This window comes from Macrobrachium nipponense, chromosome 1 (assembly GCF_015104395.2).
Source record: "Macrobrachium nipponense isolate FS-2020 chromosome 1, ASM1510439v2, whole genome shotgun sequence".
Lineage (NCBI taxonomy): Eukaryota > Metazoa > Arthropoda > Malacostraca > Decapoda > Palaemonidae > Macrobrachium > Macrobrachium nipponense.
This window is the reverse complement of record NC_087200.1, coordinates 184,050,631-184,076,201: the sequence shown is the minus strand read 5'-3', so window position 1 is coordinate 184,076,201 and position 25,571 is coordinate 184,050,631. Positions and strand designations below refer to the sequence as shown.

Sequence of the window (25,571 nt, the reverse complement as noted above, 5' to 3'; positions counted from 1 at the left end):
TGACTTTCAATAAGTAGGAACTTGATTAATGCAATCAAAGAGAGAGAGAGAGAGAGAGAGAGAGAGAGAGAGAGAGAGAGAGAGAGAGAGAGAGAGAGAGAGAGAGAGAGAGAGAGAGAGAGAGAGAGAGAGAGAGAGAGAGAGAGAGAGAGAGAGCTCTTTATGGGTAGAGGGTTGATCACGACGACAATTTTTGATGCAAGCCACACAAACGCAAGAACTCGTCCGAAACGTTCGTGTGTTAACTATTAGCATTTCTTCTGGTTTCTGATTAAGTTAATATGAAAAATAAGCGCTGATGATGAGTGATTCTCTCTCGAAAAATTCACTGTAACTGTAATAAAAACTATTTATTAAAGATAACACCTTGATTAAAAATAATTAAAAGGATATCTGTCAAAGTTAAAGCAAAATTGTATCGAATATCCACCGTACTGAAAATGTATGAAATATCGCCTATCTTTTCTTTGATAATAAACAGGAACTTATTCTTTTATAAATAAGAAAGAGGCTACCGATCATGACAGCAATTTTTGCCGCAAGCCACACAAACATAACTTCGTCCGAAACATTCGTGTGTTTACCCTTCCAATTTCTCTGGTTTCTGATGAAGTTAATGTGAAAAAAAATTGTTTACGATAAATATTTTTTGTCGAATAATTTACCGTATTTTTTTAAAAGCTAAACATTAGTATTAAAAAGCATGTTGATACTAAATGAAAGGAGAACTGTGGCTGTTTAAGCGAAATTGCATCGAATTTAAGCAGCCCTGAATGAGTCGATCGGCATAGAACGCGACCGTTTCTCTTCAGTTACCGATTGACTCTGTTGTGTCAATGTTGTTTCCGAGGCATCTTCTCTGGTGATGGTGAACTGCGATGAATGACTTAACCCGGAAAGTTGATGCTGCCTCTTTCTCGCCCAAATCTTCTCCTCGGGGGTCGAGGTCCCCCATGGCCAACCCCATGTTGACCAGGAATGACTCCACTGGCACTCTGAAGATGACGATCTCTGCTGGGAAGCATCCTGCCGTTGTGCACTCTGGTCCATTTTACCTGATGAAGGTTAGTCGTTTCACTTTTCAGTTGCGTCGTCTTAGAATAATGAAGCCGCCACGAGATTTCTCAGTGCGCTTATACTTTCATTTTCGTCATTTTTTGCTCGTGCGAACTACCGTGTCCGTCACTAGGCCAAAAGGCTCGAGGTAGGCCAAGCTGGGGCTGCGTCAGCGTAGGCCTCCGTAGGTTGGACGCCAGATGGAAATGAGGAATTTAGGATTACCGAGCCTATTTAAGGGTAGACCTAATTGGTTACAAGGAATTTTTGTAGATCTAGGGTACTTAGGCTATCCGCGGCGGCCTAGACTAGCTAGGCTATATGGCAGCTGCGGTTTTTCTATGCAGTTTTACTTACTGAACAAGAATTTTAAGTAGTTATTCGGACGACTGTAACTAACCGCCAGGGTCCGGTACTAAACACGGCAAAACACATTGGATGGCCCAATCCCTAGTGGATGTCGTATCCGCGGTTACGTTCCTGGTAATTCTAAGCCCTCATTCCGCAGTAAAGTAGACTATGGCAGTTGACGTTTTCCTACGTTATTTTACTTACTGAACCAGAATTTAAAGTAATATTCGGACGACTGTAATTAACCCCCAGGGGTCAGTACTAAACACGGCGAAATACATTGTACGCCCCAATCCCTAGTGGATGTCGTATTCGCGGTTACGTTTCTTGCAGGGTAACTCTAAAGAATAGTTCCGCACGGACTGCAAGGAACGTAACCACGAATACGACATCCACTAGGGATTGGGGCATCCAATGTATTTCGCCGTGTTTAGTACTGGCCCCTGGGGGTTAATTACAGTCGTCCGAATAAATATTACTTTAAATTCTGGTTCAGTAAGTAAAACAATGTAGGAAAACGTCAACTGCCGTAGTCTACTTTACCGCGGAATGAGGGCTTAGAATTACCACGCTCCTTGCAGTCCGTGCGGAATGCCTCTGTAGAAATACGGGAATTTTGTCAGGCTACCATAGCCATAGTTTTGATTTTAGGCCTTCCATGCCCACTAAGCCTACATTAAACCTAGGTATGATGAATCAGGCCTAATTTCTCATCAGTACAGAATTAAATGGTCTGGAGCCAGCAGATGGAGCAGTTACATGGGCTGACCTATGAGGTTAGTAGGCATGAAGTCTAAGGTAAATGACCGAACAGCCACAGAGCAGCCACTAATCCCGGAATTGGCCGCCATCCTGAAAAAGTACTTAAATTCGCTGTCATGAGCATCAGTCAAGAGTTGTGGCCCATCCAGGCAGCGCACCAAGACCTCTACGTTCCTATTGAAGTAAGTCTTTTTTCCAAAATTACGAAATAATGGCATAATTCAAGCGCTTTTTTGGGAAGTGGCCTCTTTCCGTGAGGGTGGCTGCTATATCATCGCTTGGTCATTTACACTATTTGGTAATTCTAGGCAAAAACTCCACATGGACTGCAGGGAACGTTCCCACGAATATGACAGCCACTAGGGAATGGGCTGTCAAATGTATTTCGCCGTGTTTAGTACTAGGCCCGGGGTTAATTACAGTTGACACCCCAAAAGTAATGATAAATTCTTAAGCAACATAAATACTATGTGAAACTTTAATTTCTTAAGAAATACCTGATGCGGAGTTATTACCTAGATCTACCCCCTATTTCAATATTTTGATACATTTTTCAAGTTATCTCACCTGTACTGCATCCTATGCACCCATTTGTATTTTGTTCAACCAAAAGATCTTATTAATATTAGTAAATAGTATCTCCATGTATGGTTCTTCCATAGAATTACTTACCTTTTTCCCATCGTAAAATCAGGAGTATGATATTAGGCCTACACTGATATGGTAGAGTTGGCTTAATATTGGTGAACAGGTAATAGGCTATTGTGATCTTACCAGATACATGAACACTTTGGTGTTTTGACTGCCTACCTCATGTTTCTATTTTTTTACAATTGTTTCTGGTGCAAAAGACTCATTCTTCATGTTCCACAGCTCCCTGTACTATATAACGATTATTGGATAGTAACTCCCAGGAAATAATTGGATGTTTTTAGGGGGACCAAAAAATGAGCCTATTTCACCAGCAGGGAATGTCTGTTATGTATAAACCACAAGGCAGGCAGTCATAAAAATAGTGTTTATTTCTTTATTTGGTATGAATCATAACATATTGTTCCATTATTGACAGATGTTATAGGGCATTACAGAATTATATCATAACTGTACCTCCCCTAACATAACATAACTTACTCTAGAGTGCCAGATCTTCTTTGTGTAGGCAGTAGAGGACTTTTAAGAGGTTAGTGCTATCAATGCACCTTATGCAGTGCACTGTAGGCATTACTTAAAGTTCTTTGCAAGCATCCCTTTGGCCTCTAGCTGCAACCTCTTTCATTCACTTTACTGTACCTCTGTCCATCTTACTTTCCACCCTCTCGTTATAATTTTATCATAGTACAACTGCAAGGTTTTCCTCCTATTAGGCCTTTAAAACCTTTTTACTCAATTTTCCTTTCAGTGCTGAATGAGCTCATAAGTCCCAGCACTTAGCATGTGTCCTAAATTTTAGATTCCATTCAATTCAAGATTTTTGTGAATTTTCAGTATTCTAAGAAAAATAGTTATGTAGTTATGCTGTCGGATGTATAGGCTCCACCTGCAATAGCTTTTATAAAGTCTGTTAATTGTTTGAAGGGTTCTTCGAAACAAGATGCAAGAATTACAGGTTTTAGCCTTAAAATTAATTTTGGGTTAAAAAAAAGTTTGGTCAGACTCATCTAACCATTTGAATAACTTATGCCTTCAAGAATTGAATTAATGACTTGTCAAGCTTTCTCCCTAATTTTCCTTCTCATCCTTGATTCCAGTTCCAGGTCACCACACCAAACTTTTCTTAAAGAAATCAGAGTTTATCTGTTAAAACTAGCATGGTTTCCCCAGGTTTGTAAACCTTTTCAGCTTATTAACGGAAGGATTTTCTCATTTCTCGTTCCGCTACAAAACTTCTTTATATTTATAGTAATTATCACCACGCACCTTTTCAAATCTTTTACCAGGATCTACAATTTTCTTATAACTAACTTACCAAATAATTACATAGCAAACAATTTCAAAGTACAGGGAGTATGGTTATTGGGGATCCGGTTTTATGGGGCTTGTCTAGCGTTGAAAATCAGCAATTTTCATTGCTGAAATGTGCCAATTTCTGGTTATCAGTGCCGATAATAAGAGTATTGGTGGTGATATATAACTAGTTGTGGTGCCAGAATCTGGTTATTGGTGCCAGTAAGCCAAGAAAAACACTGATTGTTCCTACTTGATATACAAATCCTCAGTCCTTTACATTAGGAATTACTTTCAGCGTATGTTGGAATAGAGCAGTTAAATTCTTAAACAAGGTGGCAGTAACTACCGTCTGGTAGGCGCATAGGCCCGCCTGCCTGGATGTAAACACTGTCTTCCAATGATGACATATGTTTGTGAGCTCTTGCCGACTAGCCATTAATCACGATTATCCCGGCAGGGTCTCCCTTATATTGTTTTGAATGAATATACACATATGTATTGTATTTTATGTTAATAATTACCCTTAAACGCCGAATGGACGTATTAAACGTCGAGTCAAAATGTCTCCTGTATGCCGCATAGACGTACCATACGTCGACTCAAAAATTTTTTTTTAAAAATTCGCGAAAAAATACTTATAGGCCTACCAGCCGAAAACTTTTGAATCACGCGCCTTGGGGGATGCTGGGAGTTTACGGATCGAGGTGTTGTTTTGTTTACAATCGTTACGCAGGCGCGCAAGCACGAATTTCTTTTTTGCCGCACTAAAAAGTATCTGTGACACATCTCGGAAATTATTTTGTCACTTTGACATAATTTTTGTACCATTTTAAATTAGCCATTACATGGAGTATTATATATGAAAATGTGTGCATTTTTATGTAGAATACAACAAAAAAAATACTCATGATTGTAGCTATTATCAGTTTTGAGATATTTTTATATAAATAACGATAAGTGCCAAAATTTCAACCTTCGGTCAACTTTGACCCTACCGAAATGGTAAAAAAACGCAATTGTAAGCTAAAACTCTTATATTTTAGTAATATTCAATCATTTACCTTAATTTTGCAACTAATTGAAAGTCTCTAGCACAATATTTTGATTTATGGTGAATTTATGAAAAAACTTTTTCCTTACGTCCGCGCGGTAACTCTTCCGAAAAAAATCATACATGCGATTGTGGTAATGTTTGCACCATTTTAAAGTTAGCCGTTACATAAAGTTTTATATATGGAAATGTGCGCAATTTCATGCACAATACAACTAAAAACAACCCATGGTTGTAGCTTTTATCAATTTTGAAATATTTTCATATAAAAAATGATAAGTGACAAATTTTCAACCTTCAGTCAACTTTGACTCTACCGAAATGGTCAAAAAACGCAATTGTAAGCTAAAACGCTTATATTCTAGTAATATTCAAGCATTTACCTTCATTTTGCAACAAATTGGAAGTCTCTAGCACAATATTTTGATTTATGGTGAATTTATGAAAAAAATAACATTTTCTTTACGTCCGCCCGGTAACTCTTCCGAAAAAATCATACGTGCGATTGTGGTAATGTTTGCACCATTTTAAATTAGCCGTTACATAAAGTTTTATATATGAAAATGTGCGCAATTTCATGTAGAATACAACAAAAAATAATTGAAGGTTGTAGCTTTTCTCATTTTTGAAATATTTGCATATAAATCACGATAAATAGAAAAAAAAACCACGTTCGGTCAACTTTGACTCTACCGAAATGGTCGAAAAACGCAATTGTAAGCTAAAACTCTTACAGTCTAGTAATATTCAGTCATTTATCTTCATCTTGAAACAAATTCGAAGTCTCTAGCACAATATTTAGATTTATGGTGAATTTAAAAAAAAAAACTTTCCTTCCCTCCGCACGCGGATTCTCCGCCACAAATCTCCGAAATGCGTACGTCCCATTCTCGGAATATTTGCTCCAGTTCATATTAGGCATTTCATAGAGTTTTATATATGAAAATGTGCGCAATTTCATGTAGAATAAAACGAAAAATATTTGAAGGTTGTAGCTTTTCTTATTTCCAAAATAATTGCATATAAATAATATATACGTATATAAAAAAATAGACATTCAGTCAACTTTAACTCGTCAGATATGGTCGAAAACTGCATTTGTAAGCTAATACTCTTACAGTATAGTAATATTCAATCATTTGTCTTCATTTTGAAAGAAATTGGAAGTCTCTAGGACAATATTTAGATTTATGGTGAATTTTTGAAAAAAATATTTGTTTACGTCCGTGCGTTACGAATTCATGCATTATTTTGTGATAATATTTTCTTTGTGTTGCTTTTATCGTTTTACAATGTGTTATATACCAAAATATTGCAATTTAGTGTACATTACAACAAAAAAAAGTAACTTTTTACCTTTAACCGTTTTGCGCACAGCGCGATTTGAATACAATTATATATGAAATTTCATTTTTGCGCTATCATATATCGCATTATTTATATATGATAATTATAATTTTTTCATTTTTGATGGTTGCATACTAAACCTCAGCCAATGACAAAAAAAAGGAGCCAAAAATGAACTCTTATCTTGAAAAATAAGCGCGCTGTGATTTTTTGAAAAAAAAAAAATTTTCCGCTTCCGCGCTCACTCTGAAACACCTCCGGCACATGGGAACCATTTTTTTTTTACCGCTTCGGCGTGTAAGGGTTAATTGACCTTAATAATTAATATACAAACCCACTTTTTGTGATACCCTTGCTAGCTGCCTTTCTACGTCATGTGTAGAGGGTCTGCGGCAAGTGTGTTCCTACACCTTATTACATGTTTTCACTATTTAACATCTAGGTGAGACAGTATTCATTTAAAATGTATGCTTACGCTTTGGGAATGACCGAGGGGAATTTTGGAGGTTTGTCCTTTGTTTTTCTTCCAGTATTTCCTCTTCTCTTTTGTCATTTTGCTAGCTCATTGGACGAAGAGAGGGGGGGGCGTGTGGTGTTGGTGTTTGAGAGATCTCCTCTCATTTTGGAGGGCGGTGCCCTTGAATGCAAGAGGAGTACCCTTAATTTTTTAATAGTAATTTCTTTCTTTTACAGGCTGATAGTGGGGGTAGTTGGTGTTGTCTATCCTAATCTTGGAATTGCACCTGTAACTTATAGGTTGCTGTGATATCGGTCCTCGAGTGCCACTGTTATCCTGGAGTTTCGCAGCTGACCTGTGATTATTAACTCTACTTCTGCTGGTAAATGTGCCTCATCTTGCAGAATTTGGAGAAGAAGGTAAGGAGGAAGAGAGCTCGTTCAAGTGTTGTCATCTTCCTCTTCGTAATCTTCATATTTTTCTTCAACCTCCTCCCCTTCAACTTCTAAGGCTCCCTGCTGAAGAAGAAGGTAGTCTCACCCCCCTTAAAAATTCTCATCATGGGACTTCTAAGGGTCTGCCTCCTCAAACTGAGGAGGCAGTTGGGGGTCTTCTGTTGGCTCACCTCCTTCGGGAACAAGAACCATCATGCTGTCCCCAGGATCTAGCGTGTCAGGAGCCATAGAAGCATAAACTTTGGTTCGCACTTCTGCTGCTAGTCCTAGAGGTTCCGCCCCCAAGACTAGTTCCGTGTTGGCTGTTCATTCGCGAGATTCCCCGAGTGCACATAAATCCACGAATTTGTGTGCTCATCGTCACGACTCTGGTACTGAGTGGAGGAAAGGAATGTGTTGCTCAGATGACTCATGCCTTGCCAGTGATCACTTGGTACCCAGGGTTGACATGATGGTGCATGTGCTGAGACTGGTAGGGGTCCCTCATTCAGTCCTCAAGAGAGGTTTTGGCCTCGATGAGGACTGGGATGCATCAGAGGACGGTACTGGCCCTCACCAGTCAGGTGCGCGCTCAACTCCACCATGACCACGGTCACGTCCTTGAGACCAACTGTCTCCAGGGCGAGAATGCTCTCCTAGACTTGTGTCACAGCCATTACCACAGGTTGATGGCTGCCTGCGACTCGCTTCTCCTGCTAGTTCTGCTAGCAAGGCGAGCGAGAGCATCCAGTCTTCCTTACCTATTCCCTCTACTTCCTATGGCTACGCTTGCACTTGCTGAGTTCTTGGCCTCATCATGTTGCTGAGTACCAGGGCGAGACAAGGCTCACCTGATTATTGTTTTACAATAGTCGGGAATCTCACGGAGCATGGTAATTCGTACAATTTTAACTAACACGAATAATACTTGGATAGTGAGACAATCCTTACCAGTACAAAAGAGTATACTTTTCAGTCTGGCTTGGGTTCTATGCAAACACAGATTCCTTCTTTATTCTTCTTAGAGCTTTGGCCCTGAAAGAGAAGTTAATTGAGAAGAAGTGATAGTTCTTTGGTGATGATTACCACCCATAATTATGTGGTGGTGGTCTGCTCAGCTCACTCAACTCTGCTCAGCCAGACCAGCTCTGCCGAGTCGAGTCTTCAGCTCTACTGAACGGACTCTGCTCTTGAACAGTGTGGTTCCTTGCCTTGGCATAGCACTCTCCTTTTCTGTGTTGCAGCCCTGGTGTCATCTCGTCAGACTATCGAGTTCCACAGAAGGGGTCATCATCGTCATCCGATGCTTCCTTACCTCCCTCTTCAAAGGCTTCCTGGCCTAAGAAGAGGAAGGTAGCTCCTCCGCCCCTAAGTCTTGAGTCGAGACTTCTAAGGGTCTGCATACTCCCCCAGGGAGGAAGCATTTGGCTCTCTCATTAGCTCACTTGCCCCTTTTGTAGTGGGAACCATGACACTGTCCCCAGGACCTAGTGTCTCAGGAGCCCCAGGAGTTCGGACCCAGGTTCGTTCTCTTTTCTTTGGTTGCAAGGACGCTGTTCATGAAACTTGGGCTGTGTTGGGTACTCGTTCGTGAGTCTCTCCGAGTATACAACCCCCAAAGGAGGTCGCACACCCACAGTCAGTGGCGGGGAGTCTTCTCTGTTGTGACAGTGGCACAAGGCAAGAGGGACTGAGCTACCCTGGCGACTTGGACCCACCTGTGAAAGCCAGGAATGGCTCTTCCTCAGTTGCCAAGGTCGATGTCACTGTCCCTCGAGACAAGGCATCTGGGGAAGCTAGGGGGAGGTTCTCTGCTGAGTAGTTCTCTTTGTGAGATTCGATCACAGAGAATACAGATGCGTAGGAAGATGTGGCACATTCTTGCCAACTTTTGGAGCATTCAACTCCGCTCAACTCTCTCATGTTGCACAAACGAACCTGTTATAAGAAGAATGCTTTGTTTGGTGAGTGAGAACCTCTGCGCTCCCTTCAGGAACCATTTTTCGCTGAGGCTAATATGTTTTCCTATTGTATACATTGCTATCATCACTGCTAGTTCAGAGAATAGTGGGCAAGAACAGTCAATCCTTGTCTTTTTTTCCCTCTACTTCCTGGGTTACACTGGGAGGAGTGAAGGAATAAGAGGAACTCTACATACCAGTTCGACTTGAACTAGTTGTCTTCAGTGTCCTGTTATCGGTGTAGAAGCTTCCCTTCAGGACAGCTTCACCTTCGCTCTCTTCATTAGAGAATGAAGGAAACCTGCTTCCTTTCCTTAGTCTTTTTCTCTTATGAAATGAAGAAGAATTAGGCTGGCACTAGATTAACAGGAGCGTACGAATATACAGTAGTGCCCCAGGATACGAAATTAATCCGTTCCGAAGCGGCCTTCGTAACCTGATTTTTTCGTATCTAGAACTACGTTTTACATGTAAATTGCCTAATTTGTTCCAAGCCCTACAAAAACACCACAGTAAATTTTATAATAAAGCTAAATTGACCAATAAACAATGAAATACAACAATTTGGACCATTCAATACGAAACATAACCATGACTGTACCTGTAAATAAAGTGTATTAGGGTACAGGGTACAAGAAATACTGTACGTACATGTATGTATGTATGTAGTAAAATGTGGAACCTTACCTTTCGAGTGAGGTGATGTCCGAAAGTGACGACAGAGGACAAATGGCAGAAAACATGAACACTTGATTTTACAAAACACATTAAGAAATGGCAGAAAACATTAACACTAAACTTTACGGAACACATTAACAAATGGAGAAAACATTAACACTTCTTGATTATCTCCATCTTCGTTCTCCATAGAAAGCATCCTCTTCTTTCCGTGAACTTCACCAACACTCTTGGGACCCATGGTAATAACATAAGTAATTAAGATCACACACAACACAATAAAGTAACTTACAGTACTACAATGAAAGCGAAATCACTAACACGAGTTTACGTTAACAAACAAAATATATGTGAATGAACGAATTCCAGTGTTTACGATAACGCTGTCGCATAAAATGGTCAAGGAACGCCTTTACATAGAGGCATGATGGGACAGATGCTGACCAATAGGAGAGCAGGATCTTACGGCAGTGACTAGCATCAGGAACCAATGGGAGAGCGGGAGGATGGTGGCGAGTCTACTGAGTTGGCGGCGCACTAGTTTTGAAATTGTTCTCGGCGGCCTGGGCGAATCTCAGTCTTTATCCTTTCGCAACCTGAATTATTTTCGTACACAGAAGCAAAAAAATCTTTGTCTTTGCTTTCATAACCTGAAATTTTCGTACGTAGGGGCCTTTATATTCTTCTTGCAACATGCGTCTGTTATCAGTTGCACCGTCCAAGTAATAGGCACATACCTGCAAGTTAATTCTTCTGGTATATGATCGAGACGAATAGTAGATTAACCTGAAACTCAGGACAGCCTTTTGGGCCTCTCAAGAGTTTCCGGTTTTGATTTTGAGATGCCTAGTCGTATTGTTTGACAACATTATCACTGAACAAGAGGGGTTTTTTCTCCCCTCTTATCTCAGTTAACATGCAGGTGCTTGAGTGTATCTGTAGTGCACCTGATAACTCTGTAAGCCAAACACATTCCTACATAGAATGTCCTACAGGCAACTCAGCCTACGAAGTCTAGCAAGGGGCAGAGCACTGCCTTCTTGCTGAGATATTGTTCGTCTTGGTATTGTTTCTCCTCTGTCGAGGGTTAACTACTAAACACTAATTCAAATCTCTCTGCCCAGCCATCACAGACTTAGGTGTCTGGTTGGCCTGGATTCTCGCATATGGTTCATGTCTCGTGCTCCACATTTGCCATTGCGAGAATTACCAGATATGTCTCATAGACTAATTATCATCTCTCTGTTTACCTCAGGGTATAACAAAAGTCTTTAAGTCTTTTGCTTTGTCACAATTGGCCCATAGGCCACTGCGATGACTCAGAATGATTTTTCAGACAAATGCAGGTTTTTTCTGTCTTCTATATACATTTTCTAATTTGTAAGTGTTCAACTACTAGTTGTTCATCCCGAATTGGAGTAAATGTTGGAAGTCTTTGTCTGCCTTGACAGGGTAAAGAGAAGAGTTCCTCCCTGAACTAACCTTCACATTGTCAAGAAGCGGTTTGTGCAGGCCTTACATCCATGTGTTTTACACGGCTAAAGACTTCCAGCCTTCATTACAAACACAGGCCTTTTTGCTGAACAGCAAGGAAATAGCTGAAATTCTCTTTCAGTCCTTTGTAAATTTCAGGGATTAGAACCGTCCTCTTTGGTTGGCATCATTGACGGGACTTTTCTCGGTCAGAATCACAAAAGTTAACTTCTTTCTGATTCAACTGTGAAAGATGTGGCTACACACTTGCTATAGTCTTTCACATTAGTAGTATGTATTGTTTCTCCTCAGTTGAGATTCTACTACTGATGAGAAACTTTTTCTTGGTATTGCCATCCCAGGGACCTCAGGCCTTTGGACGGCATTTTATTCTTGTTTGGGACGTGATCCCATATGAGAGTCATCAGACAGAGCTTTTGTTTTTCAAGACTTCATCCTGTCTACCCAGCAGTGGCGCAGAGGATTGGTGTGTTGCATGGATCAATTTCAACATCACCCTTCAAAAGGCAGGTTTTTGTGTTGCAACTCCATCTCGGATGTCGAATCATTCAGCATCTGTTTTGATGGGTCAGATCCTTCATGATTCTCTATACCTTACACTTTGTGTGTATTGATCCAGATCAATCATTACTTTGTCCTATTGATGGGTTGATGGCTCTGTGGGGACTCGACACCCTTCATTGGGTGTTGATTTCGTTTCTCCACTATGGGCTCGCCAATGGAGAAGTGTCTGAGGACATGGCTTCCTTCATGTCCTGCGAGATTGCGAGCTTCATCTCTACAGTTGCTGCATCACCTGCACGCTCTTTCTGAGAGTGCGCTGTGCCAGTGGCTTGGTCCTTTTATCGCACTGAAGAATATGTCAGACTGGAAGATAGATGTAGTCCCATGAGGACCACATTATGTCTTTCTTCCTGTGGGTAGTTGCCCACTGTTCCTTGGAACACCTTTTCTTTGGACATATGGTAGATACTCAACAAGTTGTGTTTGCTTACATAGCTCCTACAAGAGGACAAGTTGCATCTTTTGCCTATGGTGTGCTGCTCTAGAGATAAGAAGGATGCTAGAGTGACTGGTATCTCCTCCTTCCCCCTCCCTGTCCTTCTACTTCTCTTTCTTTGGGGTGAAAATAGGACTCGAACTTACACTTGCTGGTCAAGCGTTTGATGCGGTAAGCTTACACATCGAGTTTCTATTTTCTTATCAGAATCATAGAAACAGTCTCGCTCCTTCCTCTAGCAAGGGGAGGAAGAAGATGCGGGCAATAAGGCAGGAATGTCTCATATCTTTGGCTTAATGCCTCTGATTGTTTGTTTATATTCACTGCTTTTTCATATGAATTACGATTCCTCACTCATTTTGAAAAGGCCCAGAGGTCTGACTTTAGATCTTGCAGTTCTTAGACTCCGATCAATGTTTAAGAGGCAGGGCACTCCTCATTCTTTCGACTAGGAGGAATTGCCCAGCTGTGCTGAACTCCAGTCAGTTCTAGGGACTCACTCACATTCTTCCCTCCAACCAATGAGTCTTCCTATTGTAAAGGACCAAAGGTTTGTATATCATATAGGAGCAAATCACAGTTTTTGAAAGTAAATTGTATTTCTCCTAACTAAACATACCTGAGGTCCTTTACACTAATTGCCCACTTCATGACACCCCTCAGTCTGAAACATGGGCCAAAAGTAAATTATAGTGTTTACTTCGGGTCAGGCGGGTCTCTCTGCCTACCGGGCAGTAGTTACTGCCAAACCACCTTGTTAAAGAATTTAACGGCCATAATCCCAGCTATGCTGGTTGTAATTCTTACTGTAAAGGACCTCAGGTTTGTATAGTCAGGAAAAATACAATTTACTTTAAAAAATTGTGATTTCTTCCGTACGGAGATAGACCATCTACTCAAGAACTCTAGGATTTTCGAGGTATTGAGTTTTGTGGACTGGACAGTAGGTGCCTTAGTAAGGAAGATTAGGAGTTCTTCCCAGCTGCCTGTAGAAGTAGCCTCTGATTTGCTATCCTGTCGTGTACCTAAAAGGGCATAAGGGATGGGACACAAGAAGTAGCATCTCTGTATAGTATTAGGAGTGCTAAAGAAGAGGGGGCTGTGGCGCTCTTTTACAATGAAGAGTGTAACTTTTTCACAGAGATCTGCACTCTTATATTTGCTCTTAGATCATCATCATCTATTTCCTTAGTTTGACAGTGAGTGAGATATTGTCAGAACTATGAAGAAGAGCACCCAAGACCTTACTTGCTCTTCAAGATGCCCAAGAGAACCAACACCTACCAGTAACAAAAATGTGTCCCCAATGCAGACTCAGCCCTTTCGCAACAATAGACCAAGGTATCAGAGGCCCAGGTCCAATCTTTGTTTCTCAACCAGACCAGCCAAGACATTGACTACAAAGTCTTCCTCCCGGAAGTGAAGAACTGGTCCTTCTTGCACCTGTAGGAATGAGGCTCCATCTATTTTGGAGAGAATGGGAGAACAGGGAAGCACAAGATTGGTTAATTTGGTCCTGAAGGAAGGTTATGAGATTCTTTTCAAGGAAGAACCTCTGCTTGTGAACAGACCCATGTGTTGACCGCCTGCGAAGTAAGCTTCGAGAGGTTTTCAGCACTGTCGAGCGAAGTGACTTCCCTACTCAAGAAAGGAGCAATCAAGGAAGTGGAAAACATCAAGATGGAGGGGTGTCTACAGTCATCTCTTTGTAGTCTCCAAAACATCAGGGGAATGGAGGCCCATATTGGATGTGAACGCTCTAATGTTCTTTGTGGAAAAGACAAAGTTCAGGATAGAGATGACCCAATCCATCATAGCATCAATTCAAGAGGGTGATTGGATGGCATCCATAATCATGGGAGATACATCAGAGGTAAGTATCTTTGCTTCATATTTCAGGACCAAGTTTACCAGTTCAGAGCTTTATATTTTTGGCTCTCAACCACTCCATAAGTGTTTTACGATTTATGAGAGTCCTTGTCCCTCTCGCCAGGTGGATACACTTGGAAGGAATATATATTCCTCTTTCTCGACAATTGGCTTCTTCGCTCACTGACAGTGAAGAAGTGCATGGAGGACATCAAGAGAATGATTCATTTTAACTCAAGAATTGGGCATACTCATCAATTTTCAGAAGTCCCAGCTAGTTCCTTCTTAGAAGATTCCATATTTGAGGATGGTGATAAACTCTTGGAGTTTTCAGGTTTTGCCTTCCCTCAATCACATTTAGTCTTGCCTGGAGAAAGTGAACCATTTTTTAGCAAACCAAACATGCACAGTGACCCAATGGATGAGCTTGCTGGGAACATTGGCTTCAACAGAACAGTTTGTCCACTTGGGAAGATTACATATGATGTCCCTTCAATTTTATCTGCGAGCCAGCTGGAGGAAGAGACACCAGGATACATTTGTTTTTTTCCTCTGTGATTAGAGATCAAGGAGGAGTTCCATTGGCGGAACTTAGAAATGTCAGCGATTTGATGAGGTCGTCAACATTTTGCTCAGGAAGCACAAGACAAATTATGATGGTCCATTGCGACAATACTGGTCCATTGCGACAATACAATAGCCCTGTCGTACAAGAAGAAGCAAGGGGAACTCCTTCTTTCTCACTTTACAAAGTGAGAACCTTTTTGGTATGGACTTCCAACAACACCAAGTTGGTAGCCAGATTCATATAGGGAAAACTCAATGTGCTCGCGGATGGACTGAGTTGTTGCAAGCAGGTACTTCCCTTGGAATGGACTATTCATTCCCAGGTATGCGAGGATGTATGGAAATTATGGGGAGACCTTTAGTAGACCTTTTTGGAATGTCAAAAGAATTGGGGACTTCCAATTTTTTTTCACCAGTCTCGAACTCTCTGGCTTGGCGGATGCCGTGTTGCAGGACTGGTCAAACATGGAGCTATACACTTTTCCACTTTTTTGCATGATGAGAGGTGATAAACAAATCAGGAACCACAACAATGTTACAATGACCTTGGTAGCCCCATTCTGACCACGACAAGAGTGGTTCCCAGCTCTACTGTTGTTACTAATGAACTTTCCAATGCTACTGCCTCAGAGAGCAAATTTATTCAACCCCACCTCAACCAATTCCACCAAGGATTGTTCACTCTGGCTCTGACAGGTTATAGACTGTCAGGAAACTCCTCCAACAGAAAGGATTTTCAGGAGCAGCGTCGGAAGCTATCACTAAATGCAGATCTTTGTCTGACAGGCTATCAGGGCAAGGGGCCAACAGAACAATAAACAGTAATGCCATCAACAACAGCAGTATATTTACATTATATACAAAAATTCTGTTGAAAGTATAAATAAACATGTCCATATGTCATTGAAAAAAGTGCCGGAGGCAACTGGTCAACAAGGTAGGGCTGGCACACATTATAAGGCAAATGAAATCCACCAGGTTTGCCACAACGGGTGGGAGGACATCAGAATGGATTTAAAAATGAAACGCTCAGTAGTAGAAGATTAGATATAGATGAAGGCACTTTCCTGATAATCCTTCAAGCAACTTTTGCTTTCTCATCAGCCTGTCCTACACACTTTCCAAAAAACAGGAAAGTTAACAAAATAGAGGATAAATGCCTGATTATACCTTGAGGATAGGGAATCTGACAAACTTGCTAGACATTTGAGTGCTAGCTGCGCATTTTCAAGGTACGTACCATTTATTGCAGTGAAGCTACCACATATTTGGGTTTTACAGTGTTGAGATGTTGTAAAATGCTGCCTTAGGTGCTATTGAATTTTTTCTTTTAATGATTTTGTACTCAAAATCATTTCATGTCAGCTAGCATGGTCAAGCTATGGCATCTCTTTATTTATGTTATTTGTAATTTGGATTGATTTTTCAATATTTTTTATGGCACTTAATTAATTATGAACAGCAATGTTATCCAATGTGGTAATTATTTTTAAAGTTCCAAACTTGAGGGCCATAAGTGCATGTATAGCATATTATTTCTAGGGTGACATTGTTTATAGAGGTATCTAATAATAAGTTATTTTTCAGGACCCAGCCACAGAAAATGAGCTGACAGGGGCTACAAACCTGATGGCTCACTATAACTTGGAGCATTCTTACAATAAATTTACTGGCAAGAAGGTAAGTTCATTGTGTTCTGCAGTGGTTAGTCATCTTTGTAGAAATATATTACTGTACATTACATTTGTAACAGTAATTTATTTGCCCTTGAGTATCCTGGTAACTTTGGACAGCATGTGGAAAGCTGATTATTATTAACTTTAGACAGCATGTGGAAAGCTGTTTATTATTAATATATACAATCAGATTTAAGTTATTTTTTAACGTCTGTGTACCAGGTACGGGATTCACTGTCATCTTTCTTGCCAACACTTCCTGGTATAATTGATACTCCAGCCCAGTTTACCAATTCATCACTTCGTTCACTAATAGAGAAGCCACCCATAAATAAAGAGTTCACTCTGTTAAATCACCACCAGGTAAGACGCTTCTTGTGAGAGTAGTGTTCATGTACTTTTTGTCTTGATCTTTATTCTACCTGACAGTTCTTGGGCCTGTGGAAAACTGTCTTTAGTACCTCAGGTAACAAAATTGGGCATAGGTTGTGTTTTCCACACAGGATCCTTGTGTGCGTGTTTACAAGATATAGTACTATCTTGTAAGGTTATGGGTAGATGACAATGAAATTTGACAGAATGGTGACCTATGACCCAAGGAAAAATTGTAGAGATTTTGGGATGGTTCCTGATGTACAACTGAATTTTTCCTTTAACACTACAGAAGAGTGATTTTATTTTAAAATTTCAACAGTAATATACATACATGTGTTATATTGTTATATCTTGAACTGGAGAAAAATAGTTTGGTTTAAAAAGTTTCTTTGACTTTGGCAGAAGTGCATTCACTTTATTATATTCAGTTTAATAATCACCTAAATATTGTGGTGTATTTTTGGGGGTAATTTTATCATTTATGAGGAAAAGTTTTGATAGCAAAATAATCAGCTTCTTGTGTTTCTTGACATTGTAAGTTTAAACTTAAAACAAGACTGACAAGTAGGTGTTTACATTTACTCATTATTACTGGTAGACAGGTGGTATCTGAGAGGATATCTTTTTTTTCATTAGCCATTCACCAACTTCAAAAACAATGTTTGTTTTGTCAGTGAAAACCCATCATTTTATGTAAGCCTTGAGATGCATTATCTCTGCATCCAGACATGCTTTAAAAAATTAAAACAAAAGAATCCAACTTGTTGTCTGCACATCCTTGCTCCAAAATCCATTAGTTGTCAGAAAATGGTCATATGTCTGTGGGTCTGAACAGATGTTTTTCTTTCCCCCCAGAACTTGACATTTTACTTTGCCTTAATAAATTCCTGCAGTTTTATCCTGTTATCTTTCATTTCTTTATCTAGGTGTTGGTTTTACCTCAATATCAATTATTTATGTTCATTGGACTTTAATAAATTTAATATGTGACACTTCTTTGAACTTCCCAGTGAGTGCCTTTATGTAACTACTGCTGCTGCTCACTGTCTAATTTTTTTTTTAAATAGCCATTTTGTTTTGCCCGATATTCATTATTTAGGAATAAGTCCATTTTATATCTGCTTTGGCCTAGTATTTAAATTAAAAACTATTATGATGAGCTTTTTAGCATACTATTGTCTTTTGCAGAGAAGCAGCTAACCTGTGTTATGCTTAGTGCATCTGTTTTGCATGTTATGCTAATATACAAGATGTATCAGTTATTGCAAACTATGAATTTCCATATTTAGAGTAAATCATTATTAATTATGGCTCATGTTTTCAGCTCTTTTACTAGATTTATGGTTTTCATAAGCAAATGTTTTCTACCTGCTTAATTCACGTTATCTTGTAATGATGACCTGATAATTAAGTATTTGGTTTAGAGTTCTGGTTAGATTTGAGCTACCATAAATTGATCAGTTTTACATTTGTTTTATAACAGATTTATCATATATATATATATATATTATACTTATATATATATATATATATATATTAATATATATATAGATATATTATATATATATATATATTATATATATATGTGTGTTGTGTGTGTGTGTGTGTGTGTGTGTAGGTTCTGTAGGGGTTTATTATCCTCTGTTGTAGATATACAGGTGTCTCAAACCCCTTTCTGTTTCAGCTTCACCTTCATACCTTCTGATGCTTACTTATTCACTTCTTGCAGCCTTTAAAAACAATTACGTACCTTTGCTTCATTGCATAAGAAAATGCAATGTACAAAGCTCACATAAGCTTTTGGAAGTGCTTGATAATTTGTCTGTCACCTTCCTGCAAGAGATCGCAAAGTAGCCTCATAATTACCTCTTCAGCATATATCTGATAGTATGCTGACTCTCTGTTGTCTTTCCTCAAGCACTAATGATCATGCAGTTGCCAGAATAATTACTTTCAAGATTTGTATGGCCATGCAATTTTTTTTTAAACTCATAGGGTTTGAACCTTACAGTTTGGCTCCCTGTTCACTGAGAACCTTGGAGATCCTTGCTAATATTGATTTTTATGAGGTCTATGTTGAACATTTGCTTCCAATGAGCTAATATGAGGGGCTTTCTTTAGCTGCTCGTCTTTCCTGCTTAATCCTTTCGCTGTGAGCCTGTTATTGCTGCTAGTGACACGAGCACTGTCCTGCTAATTGTGTAACTGGCATATATTTTTTTTTATTTGTACTTCAATTCTCTGTTATTTTCATTACTGTATACATTGTGCTATACTTTCGTGGTAGAGTAACAAAATATGTAAATTATATGAAGGTAATTATCCAAATACTGAATTATTTAGCTTTTATTGGTGATTCATTTCAGTGTGATAGTACATACTTACCAAAGCATGGAGTGAAGTAACACCGTTTTTATTTCATTATTCAGTATGAAAATCTTTATTACAAACTTTGAATGCTTGTTGTTGGCCAAAAATTTCACCTGGAAAACTTCAACAACAAAAGAATGAATAAATAGACTTGGCATTCCGTAGAAAATATGAATTTATTATCTCAAATGAAAGTTTCAGAGTACCAATTTTTTACTAAGTAAATCTTCAATGGTCTCCCATTTGCAAACTTACCATGTTTTCTTTGTTTACTTAACACCTCGGTGGCTTGACAAATCTGCTTCCTCCTCTGATCCATGATCATCTCTGATAAAACCTAAAGTAAAAAAAATAATCTAAGGTAGGTTTTTCCATAACTGATACAGATACACAGTAATAAGCATCACCATATTCACTACTGACACCATCAGAACTATCCGATAGGTCAGGTTTACTACGATCTATGTCTGCTTCCAAATCGAGAGAGACCCTCTGTAGCATTTTGATTGTTACTGAAGGTCTGGCCCTTGTCCTGAAATTATCCTTCAAGTTGGATGTGTTGCCAGAGGGAAACATGCCATCTACTATGCGTTGTCTAACTAGAACCAAAAGAATGATGACTGAGAGATTAGTCCCATGTCATAGACAAGACCTTTCGATGACTGCCATCAGTCCCACACAGTGAAAGGGTGGAATTGTGATTTTGGAAAATGTAAATCATGAGTTTATTGTGAAACAAATATTTAATTTTTAAGGCATTTTTTAAAAACCCATACTATACACATCAAATAACTAAATTGTCAACCTCCCTGATTGCTTGGGACTATAGCTTCAGAGTACATGGGAAGTGAGGATTGAAACCAGGATCCTTCGGGTGCATGTTTAGCATGGCTACCCAGCTGGTGTTCTACTTTAAAATCTAGAAGAAATTGTTTAGGGGTGTTAAAAATATCTGATGTGGGTTAATGGAAGTGGTTGGCTTGTTATAAGGCTTTCTGCTATCATCAGCCAACACAATTATTTACCTCATAAAGGGTTTGCTGTCATTTGAGAGATAACCTTAGTTGGAATTTCCCTTGCACTTAACTTGTTCCTACACAGTATGCAAACCCTTGGTCCTTTACCATAGGAATAAGGTGGTTAGGCAGTAACTCCCGTCCCCGGATGTAAGCATTCCCAATTTGCTTTCGGTAGTCTTCCCAGTTGGATCTTTCTTTTATTGTTTTCAATATGTTTTGAATATACTGTTTGATATTAATAATTAATATACAAACCCACATTTTGTGACAAGCCTTGCTAGCTGCCTTTCCCCTTCGTGTACTATCGAGGGCTCGGTGGCAAGGGTATATTTACATCCTTATCACTTACTCTCGCCATTTAATAATAAGGGCAATGCCAATATATTTATTTGAATGAATTTGACATGTTGCTTATGCTTTAGGAGAATTTACTTGGGGGGGGGGAGGCTTCTGAGGTTTGCTTTTTTTTCTCTCTCCTGGTATTCTTCCTTCTCCTTTGTCCGTTTCACTCACGTGTGTGTGGTGTTGATGTTTGGGGATCTCCTCTTGTTTTGGAGGGCAGTGCCCTTTGGTACGAGAGGAATATCCTTTTTTAATCTAAGGGGTTGCCTTCTTCCGAGGAGGCAATGGGGTCTCTCGTTAGCTCTTTCCTACCTTCAATTTCAGGAACAGATTCGCTTGCCTCTGGGCTTGAGTTTCAGGAGCCGCAGGAGTGCAGGCTGAAGCCTACATTCTCTTCACTTGTCTAGAGGTTTGCCCATGGACAGATGCTGTGTTGGTTCTCGTTCACGAGTTTTCTTGAGTGCGTGGCCCTCCAAGGGGGCTGCGCACCTACTGTCAGTGATGGAAAGACCTCTCACTGTCCCAACAATGGTGCAGGACGAGAGAAGGGATCGAGCTGCGCAAGTAATTCATCATTTTCTGCCAATGTGTCGGGCATGGGAGTGCTTATCAATTCATCCTTTTCTGCCAGCGTGTTGGGCATGGGAGTGCTTGTCGGTGCTTGGTAGTTTCCCACCTGGTGTCGTGATTCCAAGGAATCATACACCTGGAGGTGCAGGGAAGCCAAGTAGGCATGGGTTCTCTTGTCAGCTCTTCCCAACCTTCGGGTTCAGGTGCTGATTCACTTGCATTTCGGGAGCCATGGGAGTGCAGGATTCAGTTTGCATTCCTGTCACCTGTCTTAGAGGTTCGCCCCTAGACAGATGCTGTGTCAGTTCTCTTTCATGAGTTGTCCCAAGTGCTTGGAATTGGAGGGGGCTACACATATACTGTCAATGACAGAGACCTCTCACTGTCTTGATAGTGGCACAGAACGAGACAAGGGATCAAGCCACGTAAGTGACTTGTCCTTCTCTGCCAACATGTCGAGTACTCCCCGTGTGCTTGTCAGTGCTTGGTAGAGTCCCACCTGGGGTTCCGATTCTGAGGATTCAAACACCTGACCTGAAGACTGTTTTCTCCCTGCCTCTTTCTGTCCTTTGGGAAGATTCCAATTTGCTTTCTTCTGTGGGGTCTCGTTTTGGGAGCCTTGAGTGCATATTCTGTTGAATTGCACTTTTCATCCAGTCTTAAATGCTCACATTTAAGACTGGCCTGTTCCTCCTCAACTTCGACGGAAGTCAAAGAAGGACCTCTTCTGATGATTGTTTAACGAAATTTGGGAGTCTCGCCAAGTGCTTGAATCCTTGGACTATCTGGCACTCTCCGAGTGTTTTGGTTTTCTATGATTTCAAAACACTCGAGTAAGACAGGCATTCCCGATAATTGTTGTAACAAGAATCGGGAGTCTCGCTGAGCGCTTGATTTCCTGGGAATTTTCAAGTGCTCGCCGAGTGCTTGGTTTTATCCCTTTCCAAGCACTCGGGCGAGACTGTCTCTCTTGAATTTTGTTTTTACGACTTGGGAGTCTTGCCGAGCACCTGAATCCCCTGTTATTGCTTGGTGCTTGCAAAGTGCTTGGCTTCATCTGTTTCCGAGCACCCTGGCGAGGCAATGCTTTCCCAATTATTGTTTTACAGGAGACTGGAATCTCGCCAAGCTTGGGAATTCATATGAATTCTGGCACTTGCCAAGTGCTTGCTATCACAAGTGTTTGGAGAACAAAATGAGCCTTTACCAGTACAGGAGAGTTTGCTTCTGGTTTTGGGCATATCCAGAGCATTTTACTGCACGTCAACACCTTTTTGGTTCATGGTCAAGCCCCATCTGGGTGTCTTGGACCTTATCGGTCTGAACACATAGGACAGCAGACACAGAATCCCACTTTATTCTTCTTCGTGGGGCTTTGGTCTTGAAGGAGAATAGTGAATTGGGAAGAAGTGATAGTTCTTTGCTGATGATAATTACCACTCATAATTACGTGGTTGTGATCTGCACAGCTCACTCGACTCTGCTCGGCTCAGCTGAACGAACTCTTTGCTCTTGAGCAGATCAGCTCACTTGACTCAGCCTGGCCTGTCTGGGTCAGCCGAGTCGATTGCTCAGCTCATACAGTCCTGGTGTCATCTTGTCAGATAATCGAGTTCCACAGCAGGCTTGGGTCCAAGTACATGAGACAGTACTTGTGGACAAGTACAAGTACTAAGAAAAAGAGCAAGTACAAATACAAGTACAAGCACAGAAGATTTGCCTGAGACTTAAGTCCAAGTACAAGTACAAGTACATTTCAGCAGGTTTTCTATTATTGTTTGATTTAAAATTAGTAACAATAGCTAATAAAAATTTGCATGCAAATATGTAGAGAAAATTTGGTGTTATACTAAACCAGTCTTTATAAAAATAAGCCTCCCAAAAGGATATACCCGAGTAGTTCTCACAGTACAAGTCAGTGAACCTTAGCCCATAGTACCGAAAAGAGGTGAAGTGATATTCAAGTGAACAAAATTGGTCTATCTACAGATTAAGGTAATTAATTTTTTTTTAATTTAATTAAACAATGTTGTTCTTAATATTACTGTAATACAAAGTAGATTTCCATCATGAAAAATGTACTACTGTTCAGAATAATTTAAACAAAATTATATTTTTCTCGCTTTGATACGATTACCAGTGCTCTATTGTCTACTTGTAGGATTTATCATTGCATTTTACAAACATCACAGACTCAAAATTCTTATCAGTCAGACGATATCTATCTGGGCGAAATACTTTCCTGCAATACTGAAAATCCTTTCTATTGGGGCAGAAGAGACAGCGACTGACAGGTACTTTGTAGCCATCTTAGCAAAAGTTGGAAATGTTTCTTTGTGGTCTTTCCAGTATGCTAACACATCTCTCTCCTCTGAAATGCATGGCTGACTCAGGTATCTTTGAAATTCTTAATAGACTCCTGAATCTGTGTTACTTGTGTTGAATGTTGAACTGGGTTACCCATAAAACTAAACAGTTTCTTCCTTTTTGGTCCTGGTGTATCTTCTGTATGGTTGTGGCTTGCATAAGCTGTAGTATCACTGGGGATAAACTGGGCTGCAGTTATGAGAGAAGACTTGAGATTTACCTTTTCCTCTTCAGAACTCCAATCAAATTGAAATCTTGGATCAAGAATGTTGCTATTTCATATTTCCGTTCTTCATATATCTGGAGGCGTTTCTGTAATGACCTCTTCAGTCCAAATACCAAACCATTGTTATACTTAGATTGCATGTTCTCTAAGTGAAACTTGAGCCCTCACACATGTCGAATGACTAGGGAGCCCTCACACTTGTCGAATGACTAGGCTAGAGGAATCAGAGTTCTGTCGTTGGGCAGTTGGTGGCCTCCTTACATGGCTCAAAAGTTTTAGTGTGTCCTTAACCCTTAAATGCCTATTGGACGTATTTTACGTCGAGATAAATTGTCTGTCGGGTGCCGATTGGACGTATTTTACGTCGACTTAGAAAAGTTTTTTTTAAAAATTCGCGGAAAAATACTTATAGGCCTACCAGCCGAAAACTTTTGAATCACGCGCCTTGGGGGATGCTGGGAGTTCACGGATCAAGGTGTTGTTTTGTTTACAATCGTTACGCAGGCGCACAAGCGCGAATTTCTTTCTTATCGCACTAAAAAGTATCAGTGACACATCTCAGAAATTATTTAGTCACTTTGACAATTTTTGCACCATTTTAAATTAGCTGTTACATGGAGTATTATATATGAAAATGTGTGCAATTTCATGTAGACTACAACCAAAAAATACTCATGATTGAAGCTTTTATCAGTTTTGAAATATTTTCATATAAATAACGATGTGCCCAAATTTCAACCTTCGGTCAACTTTGACTACCGAAATGGTCGAAAAACGCAATTGTAAGCTAAAACTCTTATATTTTAGTAATATTCACTCATTTACTTTAATTTTGCAACAAATTGGAAGTCTAGCACAATATTTCGATTTATGATGAATTTATGAAAAAAAAACTTTTTCCTTACGTCCGCGCGGTAACTCTTCCGAAAAAATCATAATGTTTGCACCATTTTAAATTAGCCATTACATATAGTTTTACATATGGAAATGTGCAGAATTTCATGCACAATACAACTAAAAGCAACCCATGGTTGTAGCTTTTATCAGTTTTGAAATATTTTCATATAAATAACGATAAGTGCCAAAATTTCAACCTTCGGTCAATTTTGACTCTACCGAAATGGTAAAAAAACGCAATTGTAAGCTAAAACTCTTATATTCTAGTAATATTCAATCATATACCTTTATTTTGCAACAAATTAGAAGTCTCTAGCACAATATTTTGATTTATGGTGAATTTATGAAAAAAAAAAAAAAAATTCCTTACGTCCGCGGTAACTCTTCCAAAAAAAATCATACATGCGATTGTCATAATGTTTGCACCATTTTAAATTAGCCGTTACATAAAGTTTTATATACTGATAAATAGAAAAAAAACCATGTTCGGTCAACTTTGACTCTACCGAAATGGTCGAAAAACGCAATTGTAATAAATTCGAAGTCTCTAGTACAATATTTAGATTTATGGTGAATTTAAAAAAAAAAACTTTCCTTCCCTCCGCTCGCACATTCTCCGCCTCAAATCTCTTCCCTCCGCTCGCACATTCTCCGCCTCAAATCTCTTGAAATGCGTACGTTGCATTCTCGGAATATTTGCTCAGTTTCATATTAGGCGTTTCATGGAGTTTTATATATGAAAATGTGCGCAATTT

The 25,571-nt window shown here is 39.7% G+C and overlaps 2 protein-coding genes across 4 annotated transcripts in view; one reads left to right on the top strand and one right to left on the bottom strand.

The window, feature by feature from the left end:
* The first annotated feature begins 788 nt into the window (after positions 1-788).
* Positions 789-25,571, top strand: part of LOC135219908 (mediator of RNA polymerase II transcription subunit 19-like) — a 37,204-nt gene continuing 12,421 nt past the window's right edge. The window contains exons 1-3 of one of the 2 annotated variants that reach the window (XM_064257110.1): positions 796-1,064; positions 16,562-16,654; positions 16,873-17,013. In XM_064257110.1, the coding sequence (XP_064113180.1) occupies positions 879-1,064; positions 16,562-16,654; positions 16,873-17,013 (420 nt within the window). In that variant the 5' untranslated portion in view covers positions 796-878. Of the gene's footprint in view, positions 1,065-16,561; positions 16,655-16,872; positions 17,014-25,571 lie in introns of both variants that reach the window. The other variant, XM_064257111.1, reaches the window with a different exon arrangement.
* The window catches only part of LOC135219907 (dystrophin-related protein 2-like), a 115,932-nt gene continuing 110,010 nt past the window's right edge, over positions 19,650-25,571 (bottom strand). For both annotated transcript variants that reach the window (XM_064257108.1, XM_064257109.1), the window contains exon 16: positions 19,650-19,732. In XM_064257108.1, coding sequence (XP_064113178.1) covers positions 19,665-19,732 — 68 coding nt within the window. In that variant the 3' untranslated portion in view covers positions 19,650-19,664. The remainder of the gene's footprint in view (positions 19,733-25,571) is intronic.